This window comes from Ischnura elegans, chromosome 6, assembly GCF_921293095.1.
Source record: "Ischnura elegans chromosome 6, ioIscEleg1.1, whole genome shotgun sequence".
Taxonomy (NCBI): domain Eukaryota; kingdom Metazoa; phylum Arthropoda; class Insecta; order Odonata; family Coenagrionidae; genus Ischnura; species Ischnura elegans.
The window spans coordinates 51,337,864-51,348,022 of record NC_060251.1 but is presented as its reverse complement, the minus strand read 5'-3'; the positions used below and the strand labels follow the sequence as shown (position 1 = coordinate 51,348,022).

The 10,159-nt window shown below is 37.3% G+C and overlaps 2 protein-coding genes across 3 annotated transcripts; one reads left to right on the top strand and one right to left on the bottom strand.

Moving 5' to 3' along the window:
* Positions 1-1,769: 1,769 nt before the first annotated feature.
* On the top strand, positions 1,770-7,821 carry LOC124160655. 2 transcript variants are annotated; one of them, XM_046536577.1, is made up of 5 exons: positions 1,770-2,409; positions 2,500-2,673; positions 5,369-5,606; positions 6,180-6,315; positions 7,739-7,821. In XM_046536577.1, exons 1-5 carry the CDS (start codon positions 2,266-2,268, stop codon positions 7,767-7,769), a joined length of 723 nt encoding a protein of 240 aa, XP_046392533.1. In that variant the 5' UTR covers positions 1,770-2,265; the 3' UTR covers positions 7,770-7,821. The 2 variants fall into 2 exon arrangements, with proteins under 2 accessions (XP_046392533.1, XP_046392532.1); XM_046536576.1 differs by having other exon boundaries at positions 2,491-2,673.
* A 75-nt stretch (positions 7,822-7,896) lies between these two features.
* Positions 7,897-9,683, bottom strand: LOC124160656. The gene is made up of 3 exons (XM_046536578.1): positions 8,909-9,683; positions 8,407-8,643; positions 7,897-8,332 (listed from the first exon to the last, which is right to left on the bottom strand). The coding sequence occupies exons 2-3, from the start codon at positions 8,641-8,643 to the stop codon at positions 8,132-8,134; spliced, it is 438 nt and encodes a 145-aa protein (XP_046392534.1). The 5' UTR covers positions 8,909-9,683; the 3' UTR covers positions 7,897-8,131.
* Between the last annotated feature and the right edge of the window lie 476 nt (positions 9,684-10,159).

The following is a 10,159-nucleotide window of genomic DNA, read 5'->3' as shown; positions in this document are numbered from 1 at the left end:
TAAAGATACTTGAATATGATAGCAAAATTCTGTTTACATTGGCGTCAATAGCCTTCGTAAACAAAGACTTGATTTTCATATCGTTTGGCCAGCCAAATACTAGTTTCTACACCTTGCATTGCATTTTAAGCGTTTTCATTCAATATTTGCTTAATGTACTCTCCGTATGCCTCCATATCACGCTTAACATGTCTCTGTGATTGTGAAACTAGAGTCGAGTTTCTGTTTCGTTTTTCGACTATGCATTTGCATGTTTACAATGATGATATAAGATCTCGTCATGAAAGGCAGCAATAAAAAGTAAAACGTACTTTCCTTCGAAGGATGATATCATAGCCATATTATCAGCAGCAAAGCAATGTTTTCTCGAGGATGTAGGATTGTTATGAAATGTTATTTACACAGCATCACAGACTTCACTGACATTTTTACTGCAAAATTCGTGAATGGATACTCGGGTTAGGTATTCACATATGTCGAGGCATCTTTTAAAGTAGACAAAGAGATATTTATTGATATAAGTCCATTCTCACATTCAACATGTTTCATTGCGTGGCCATTCATTCATTGGTTTTGATGATATAGATATTCTTGACTGTACATTCTCGTCCATTTCTCTAGAATATATAACCCCTTAGGTCAACATTCCAAGAATTAAAATATTGGTAAGCACAAAAGAATTCAACAAACACCCATACCTCATTCAAAATATGCGTCCAACTGAGACAACCACTGATCGGTAAATCTTCAAATTAATTGGTAGTTTCAAGTTAACGCGAGAGAATTTCACTATTTCACCCACCTTCAATGAACGTACACCATCAAACTTCGACTAACATATAGTCCAAACAACCGTATGCAGTTAATCATAGAAAATGATCATAAAATGACGTGAAAATATCAGCATTTGAATATTTACTTCGCTGGGAACATCGAAGGGCATTACCAATGCACGAAGCTGATTAAAAGTGAGCTTTTATTCTGCCAACTCAGTCATTAACGTACAAAAAAGCTAGTGGGGAAAAGCTTTCAATGACGCAGTATTCATTTACATTTGCACATAATATGAGAAAACGAGAAAATACAGCTTAATAAATCTTAGCAAAATACAACACGAAAACCCAGTCGCCAGAAACATGTTAACAAGTACGCATTTAATATCGTGTGTCATCTTTTTCTTCACTTTTTCGCAGCGTTCATTGCCAACACTCAAAAATTTCAATGCATGATCGAGACTTTAGGAGCTAAAGTTCCACTTTATAAAGTGAGATCCTTGGGACGACTCTGCATCGAACTTTAGCTAAAGTCTCACTTTACCGTAAAGAGAGACTTTGTAAAGTGAGCAATTTCAGTGTCGTCTATGAATCGCACCCTAAGTCTCCTCGTTTCCGTGATTTCGGAATCGAGCTTTCCGTTTCCGTGTCCGATTCCGTTTCCGTCACTCGGAAGCGTTGTTATGCTATCCACTATGCTTCTCGGAATATATTCCGTGCCCTCCCCCCTTCTTGGGCAGAAGAGGCGGAGATTGCCGAAGTTACTGATGACGTATCCTCTCGGAGCCAATGGCTGATTATCGTCCGGCAATTGTTTATCATACCTTTGAAAATGGAACGCGGAGGAGGTAAGTGAAAATATGCTAATTTTTAATAAATATTTTTGTTTTAAGTCGTAGGCAACTATACTGGACAATTCTCACAGCATTGATTTTATTCGTAAGTAGCGAAATCGCCTAATTTTACGTTGGTATACCTAGTGTAATTCCACTTTTAAATACTGAAAGGTAAGCGTAAATATCAATGGTAAACATAAACAATATTCAAAGCTTAACTAAATGCCAGTTATTCTCACGGCGACATTGATACAGCGTATTTTCTGGTGATCCATTATTTCTTACGATTGTTAATTATTGTAACATTGTTCCTTAAAATGCAACATTACGTTGCTGCGAACTAATAAAACTTTCGCATAGGATACTGCACAAGACTACTTTCACAAATGGTTCTTTCCTTGATAGTTTTAATATTTCGATGGATATTTCCTGGTGATCTAAGCTAATTTAAATGCTGCATATTTGTAATATCATATTTTGTAAGATGGATATTTCCTGGTGATCTAAGCTAATTTAAATTCTGCATATTTGTAATATCATATTTTTTTCAATAACTGAAGTTATCAAAATTCACAATAGATACTGGCGTAAGCATTAGTGCTGTGCGGTTGACACCCAGGGTGTCACAGGAGCAGAAGGAGGAGCTCCTGAATTTCATGGTGGACCACCCGGGGTTAGCCACAAACAGAATAGTTGGCCCACAAGCTGCTGCCCAGAAGCAGCAGCTGTGGGCACAGCTAACTATTCGCCTCAACGCCTGCTCCAGTGGAGCAACAAAGACGGCGGAGAAGTGGGCTAAGGTAATATTGTGCTTACACTAATCCAATAGCATTGTCTCTAATTTGATTTTTTGACAGTATCAGAGGAATATTTATTGGCAGGTTTGGCAGGATTGGCGGTGCGACACCAAGCAGAAAGCTGCCAGGATTATGGGGCATGCCAGAGGGACAGGAGGAGGGCCATCCCTCAAAGTGACAGCCCTCACTCCTCTTGAGGAGACATTGCTTGGGTTGTTGGGCCAAGTGGCTGTGGAGGGCCATTTAGATGTACCCGACTCCATGCAGGTAGAACTATTTGCTGAATCGTAGAAACCTATAAAATGGAGTTTGAAGGCAATAATTTGAATTTATTGAGCAATTAAATTGAATAGAAACAGAATACGATTGCTAGCTAATGCTGACAGAATAATATAGATAGAGATAACAATTTTTAATCAATTTTCATAAATTATTTCATCCAAAACCAAACCATAGGAGTGCCAACACCCTATTTACACATAAGACTACATATTTCAATCTATTATGGTCAACATTAGGGGAATGGATAATATCTTTTCATGCTAATGAGAAGTTGAGTAGTGTACTATCAAAAAAAGAAACTTTATATGGCATTACTTGTCACATTACAGTGTTGGCTTCAGTAATAAAAAACAATAATAAACTATTAATAAGGAGAATATAAGTAACACTTTTAGTCACAAATGGCATGCAATATAGTATTGAATATGTCTGTGAGATAACTTAAAATCTCAATGAAGAGGAAAATTAACAGAAATCAATGAATAATTAGGTAATACTATCAGTTTATTAGTTCAAAAAGCTTGATACATTATAATAAATATATTTATAAATATCCCTTAAAGACAAGTTTGTTAACCAGTAGGAACATATCACCATAACTACTCACAGAGAGCAAAATAGATAATATTGTGGTATTTTGATTAGACATAATTGATGATGGTAATGTGTTATTTTTATGTGGACATAGATATCCATTACCTTTTTATGATCACCTGATCAACATATGACAACATATTCCGACTGTTACATTTGTGTAATCAAATTTTTGTTTCAAACTGTTCATTTTTTGTCAATCATAATCACCCTTGAAATTAACATCATTTACATTGCCCAAGGTCACCCTAGGATGCTTTGAAAAAAAATCACATGCTAAGTAACGTAGAAGTTTTTATCTTCCATTGAGTATCATACATATTAACAGAATCAAACACATGAACCAATATTTAAAAATGCAGTTACATAATAGGGCAGGAATAGCACAAATAATATGCTGTGAAACAAAAAATACTAATTTAGCTCCTAATATGGCTGTTAATCTTCTAAAAAATTAACAGAGTGAATAATAATAAGGCTCTCTGCTAAAAAATTTTAACATTTCTCTTAAAACATGATGGTGTTGAAATAAACCTTACCTTGCAAGGAAGCATTAGAAACAGAAAATCTATATTACAATCTACACTAGTGAATGCACTTTTTTGGTCAGATTAGATACCTGTAACACTTTATGATTAATTCCAATGGCAGTACCATCAAAAATTGTAAAATAGCTGTTGTTGTAGATTTTCAAGTTCCAAAACTTTTTTGGCAGTTGTCTATCTGTCTAAAATGTCTAATGAGAAATGACTACACATATACAGCAATTATAGACTAGCTTCTTCAATATATTCCAAAAGACTGTTTGAACTGAAATTGGCCCATAAATTGTTGATTCTACAAATGTCCCATAATAGGATTTGGTCTCAACCTTGCTTGCTATAGGGTTGTAGGAAATCACCCAGAAATGAATGAATAATTTATAATATGACACGATGAAGAGATAACATTATTAAAAGCTTTAATAACCTTTGAGGGAATCTAATCTGGCCCAACAGAAGAGATATTTATAGAATTGATAGCCTTCCTCACCTCAGATGGAATAGTTGGGGACCAAAAATGTAATGACAATGACTGCTTGCTCGAAATAACTTAGACACAGCATTACATTGAGAGATAGAGAAGAAATATTAATTTAGTATGGTATATTCAAAGTTTATGCAATTTCTTGCTGATCAAACCATTTTCCCATCAAATAAAATATTTTGATTTGGTTTGTTAACTGAGGAAGAATTAATATGCCTTAATTAATTGGTATAGCATATTTTTAATTGACAATAGTAGATTTAAATATGTTGACTCATTGAATAAGAAACTCATTTTATCAATGTTGTTGCAATCACCCAAAGAAGACTGGTTTGAAGTGCCAGTTTGACTACAAAGAAATCAGCATTAGTGATATGAGAATACTTATTCATTTCCTAATTGAGAATGAGGTTGAGGTTTTCACACAAAGTTTTCACTGATGCGATTCAGCAAAAACTTTTGTATTCAAAAGGCTTTGATATTTTTTATAATGGACATCTCTAAGAAGAATGTCTAACAAGTCTTATGGTGGGAACTGGCCCAATAATGAGTATATTTTCATTTTCTCCAATGAAACTTATTGTCATATGAGGTGCATTGCAGAACGTACACTTTCTTATAGCCTGGCATTGGTGAAACCAAAATAATTCCTTATTAATGAGGAATTTGTAATGAGAAACGAATAATTCCGATTGTCTAAATGGAGGTAGGTGGATCTCATATTCAATATTGCTGGCTGTTCTAAATGAATACACTTATTATTGAAGGGCTGAAATTGCGAACTGGTGGATGGCGTGATGGGTGGAGTGGTGGGAAAAGTGTCATTTCCGGGGAAGTTTTTATCCTTCTTATTGGTGCTGTCAAATGCTGAACTGAATCAGTCAACCGGTATTTCAATACCTTTGAATATCCCAATATAGTAATAGGCCTAAGTATTGCGTAGAATCAACATGGAAAAGAATTCAATTCAAACAGTTTACCATAGTATCGAATTTACCATTGTAACCATCAAAGAAATCTGAGGCCTCATGTGTCATAAACTTTTCATTATTTCTCACAGGTTACGAGGCAATTAAGTGACGGCATTCCCAATTCCCACCCACCCATGCAACTTCCTACCCCAACTGAAATTGAAACAGTAACTTTTCCCACCACTCCACCCATCACACCATCCACCAGTTCCCAATTTCAGCCCTTCACTTTTATCCCTCAGCCCATCCTAGATGAAACAACACCGGCAGCATCTCCTCCACCTCCACAGACCAGCAGCCGTAAGAGGAAAAGGCCAGTTGCCCATCGTAAGTAAACCTGAAAATTAAAAGTTACATTAGAAATGCTGTTGTTGCTATTGTTAACTGGTAATAGTTCAGAATAACACATGAATTTTTTTCTTTTGGAGAGGGAAAAATTTAAGCTACTCCATAAAATGTAAAATCACTCTTAGATGCATTAATGAAGGAATATTTGCACTAGGATACTACTCTGAATTATGATTAGAATGAATAAGATGCCTAAATAGATCAACCAGCAACATCAACCTTTATGGTTAATTATTGATATCTATTATATATTATATTGTACCCATTATAACATAGGAAAGCTTACTCGAGGAGGGTTGAATAGTGGGAAAGTGAAATACCAGTGAGCATGTAGGTAATGCATATTGCTAATCTTTTGAATCATCTACTTTTACTCCAGCAAGTAATCAAAGACTTTCTTTTAATCAAATAATCTTTCAATTAGAAGGGGCATTTGCTAAACCTAATCTAAACCTGACCTAGATGAATATAATTCATGAGTTCAAACAATTTATGTAGTAGAAAAGAAATAAGTTCATTCATCAATATTTTCTGGTGCAATTTCCATTGCAGATACCCCACCAGACCAGTACGAGGAGAGACTGGTGAAAGCAGCGGAAGAGAGGGCTGCCGCTGCAACATCCATAGCGGAAACATTCAAGGAGACTGCCCAAGTTTTGTGTGAAACTTTGAGGGAGGTGAAGACAGAGTAAGTTAGTGGTAAAAACAAGCACATTATTTTGAAACACATACCCATAATTTATCTTCGCAAACGGAGAATAATGGACTCCCTCACATTCCTTGCTTCTCCCAATAATGCCCTAGGATGGGCAATAAAAGGCTCTGGTGGGTTGTTTGGCATTTGCCCATTATCCTCTTCCTCCTCCGGTATGGGCAAACCATGCCCCATACACATATTGTGGAGTATTGCGCATGCATTTATTATCCTTCCCACTTTGGCGGGAGCATACTCAAGTGTTCGGTGAAGGCATCTAAACCTTGACTTCAACACACCAAAGCACCGCTCCACAGCACTCCTAGCCCGCACATGAAGCTTAGTATAATTTTCCTCTGGTGAACCTTCCACAGCATCCAGTATGGGTGTTTGCAACCACGGCTGGTGTGGATAGCCTGAGTCACCTGAACAAGCATATCATGTAATTAAACTGGAGCTGCCCAATAAGCAAAATTTGATAATATTAACTGCCCCCTTAGGGATGAGGTGTAAAAAATGGAATGTAATTAAATGCAGCAGTATTTTCCACAATATATCATTTCACACAATATTTTCAGGCATTCACACAGCTATCTTCAACAGTATGCTTTGTGAATTATGATGGGCCAAAATTTTGGCCCATCATTCAGCCTTAAGGCGGAATCTCATGTTGAAATATGCAATGCGGTGAACAGTACCATTTTTCCAGGTGTATTTTTCTCCATTTAAACACAAATTTCTATTTTAAATCACTGTTATAACATTATATTTTGCAACTTCAACTGCATTCCAATCTAAATTCTCCTTCCCAAATTCCTTTTTTTTTTTACTTTTCCCGCTTGGTTTGAGTCATAAAACCATTTTTAACGTACTCTTCAGAGCATGCAATAGTTACAACTTACAATTAGCTATCAATCTTATCTTGCTCAGGCATTTTCTTCAATAGTTATTCAATTTATGGGTTTCTATTGGAATGAGATTTAATAATTTGACATGAATCATAACTACCTAGTAACCAGCACCTCTCGCCACTTTCCCACACTGTCCTCATTTCTCTGCACACCTCAGAATTACTCCAAATAAACGAATCATGTGTGCTGCCAGGATACCTAGCCACACAGTTTAAAATTCTTAGCCTGCTATCACACACCTATAAAATGCAGTATAACACGGAAAAATGAATTGAATGTCCATATAAATAAATTATTTTCACCTATTCAACAATACTTACCATTTGAGCATTGAGGGAATGGTATGATTTTCTATTAACATACAAATTTTCCCTCTCTGATGGAGCTCTTATGGCCACGTGTGTGCCATCAACAAATCCCAGCACACCAGGAAATCCTGTTGCTTGGCAATTCCTGTTGTGAAGCAGAAATCTCTGGCATTAACATCAATATATTTTTCATTTCAGATTTATAACGTATTTGAGGAGGCAGACGTAATGGTGTCTAATTTTTTATATGTATTTTAAATAAAATACTTCTACCCCTGGAAGATGCTGTGTTATTTCTTTATATTTATAAAACCTTGAACTTGTGGATTTTGTTGAAAAGAACTGGGTAAGGTGGAATTTTCATCAGCAATTGCTAGGTGCAGAAGATGCCTAAAGAAAAGAGTGTAGCAGTAAAGACTGACACCAAGTCAAAGGTTCCCGTATCCAAAATTAATGAAAATTTATGTTGCTATTAAATCCATCAATAACTACTTAGAATGGAAATGTAAGGGACATTCAAGTTAAGGGCAAATGCATCTTTGTGTTTCAAAGTATTCTTTTATGTATGCTGTGAGAGAAATCGACAATGGCTTACTCCTGTATGGCCTGCCGTCTTTCATTGCGTGTCTGTGGAAAATGAACCCAACGTGTCAGCACTTGAGGAGAGTTCATCGCCTCAGTCACTTCTTCAATTGCACGGCTGACAGCAGCTTGGCTGAGGCCCAGGTGGCAGTCACTCCCAGCAGACTTTTGGTAGCTGCCTTGCCCAAAAAAATGTAGAGCACATAGGACCTAGGAGCATTTCAGAAAATATATCATTTTGTAATAACAAGAGGCTTGCTGTGCTCATTTATGTGTATTCTCACCTTTAATTTGGTAGGTATTGATGTGCTTCTCTCAGCCTGGTGCATATGCGGCTCCAGCTCTTCAACAAGCTCGGTTGTCAGAGCCTTATTTAGCCGGTAAAGCCCTTGATAAGCAGCATCAGGCATGAGGTATGGGTCGCTTAATTCACGGAGCCGGCGCAACCTTGTCCTGTTGACTTGCCTCAACTCCCTTCTTCTCCTCTCTCTGATTAACCTCAACGCCTGTATTTCGTTCATCTAAAAATGATTTACGTCATTTAATTGCATTATGTTTGTTAATAGAATTGAGATACTTGTGATTTCATTTAACGTTGTGAAGATCTGCAGACGACGTAAGAGAATATCAAAACCCACAAGCTTTTCAAATGTTGTCAAGGAAAGATCAGATGATGAGAGTACTGGAGCCAAATGTGACAAACAGTGACAGTCATACGCCAGGAATTCCCGCAGGAAACGAACTTTCTCAAACAATCAATCATAACTTGTCAAAGATTGCACTTACCTCGCAAGATGTTCCGAGTACGAGGTACTACTAAAACAAAAATCAAGGTCCAAACGGTGCGGGGTCAAAGCGTTAATCTAATCCAAAAATCGAGGTCCAAACGGTGCGAGGTCAAAGCGTTAAGCAAATACTTGCCTAAAAACGTCAGTAAGTAGCGATTCCGATAAAGAGTACGTCCAAGAGGTCAGTCAAAATAAGAAAGCAGTAATCCAAAATCTAGCAGGTCGAAATCCAAACACAACGTCAAATTCGTAACAACTGACTCCAAAACAAATTGATGAAGTAAATTTAATGCATTGTTGAAAAGCGTTAATGCCTTTATAAATGCATTTATTTATTTATTTCAACGGATAACACCATTTCCCAAATTGGAACTTATTAAGAAAGTTACTACAACTTGAACAATGATAGGCATTGACTTCTTCGGTTCAACTGCAACTTTATTTGATTCCAAACTTCGTACATAATCATCTATTTACCATTGTATTTAGTACACATACCGTGCCAGTATTGCAAATGATTTGAGATTTCTTACCAGCTTCCACAGCATCACTTTATCGGTAAAAATATTCCATAACTTACCAGCTGGCATATCACTTTCCGTTTCCGAGAAACGGAAAGTCACTTAACGACACCCTCCGTCATTTCGGCCGCTCTCGGACGAGTTCCCGTGACGGAAAGTTCGGATACACCTTAGTGAATAGCTCATTCCGTAATGATGACGTCTTTCCGAGAACCAACCACGAACTATCCGAGAGATTGTCTTAGTGGATAGGGCCCCAGAGAGCAAAAATCAACCTCCGAATCCTGACCACTCTCAACATCGCCCCTCCGCAGTGAAATTTGATACAGGGTCGGGTGTTGTTTTCGGTCGAAGCGAAGCTCGACCCCTTCTCCTTTTCTTTTTTTCCTTCCATCAGCGACCACTCCCCTCCACCCAAGGAGGCTTCCCATTCCACTGGCCGTAGCGGCCGACTTCGCAACTAAAATCCGGCGACGGTTGAATTTGGATTTTTGAATTAGGATAGAACCCCCTTAAATCCATTTCACTTCATTGGATTAATATTACTCATAAAATAGAGTAAATATTAATAAAAATATCCCTGAGGAGGCCGCAAAACTCACCATTTTGAACCATTCATATGAAAATATTTCTATGGGGGGGAGAGCCCGCACCTCCCGCTTGCCCTGGTGGGTACTCTACACCCTCAGACACCACAGTGTTTTGCGCCTAAAACCCCCCCTAGCCTT

What these genes read in the sequence shown, in the direction of transcription:
- LOC124160655 (XM_046536576.1), top strand. Translation starts at nt 2,266, where the DNA reads ATGGTGGACCACCCGGGGTTAGCCACAAACAGAATAGTTGGCCCACAA. An exon ending in GAAAAGGCCAGTTGCCCATC is followed by an intron (nt 5,607 to 6,179) that starts GTAAGTAAACCT and finishes TTTCCATTGCAG; the next exon opens with ATACCCCACCAGACCAGTAC. An exon ending in TTGAGGGAGGTGAAGACAGA is followed by an intron (nt 6,316 to 7,738) that starts GTAAGTTAGTGG and finishes TTTTCATTTCAG; the next exon opens with ATTTATAACGTATTTGAGGA.
- LOC124160656 (XM_046536578.1), bottom strand. Translation starts at nt 8,643, where the DNA reads ATGAACGAAATACAGGCGTTGAGGTTAATCAGAGAGAGGAGAAGAAGG. An exon ending in CAATACCTACCAAATTAAAG is followed by an intron (nt 8,333 to 8,406) that starts GTGAGAATACAC and finishes AAATGCTCCTAG; the next exon opens with GTCCTATGTGCTCTACATTT.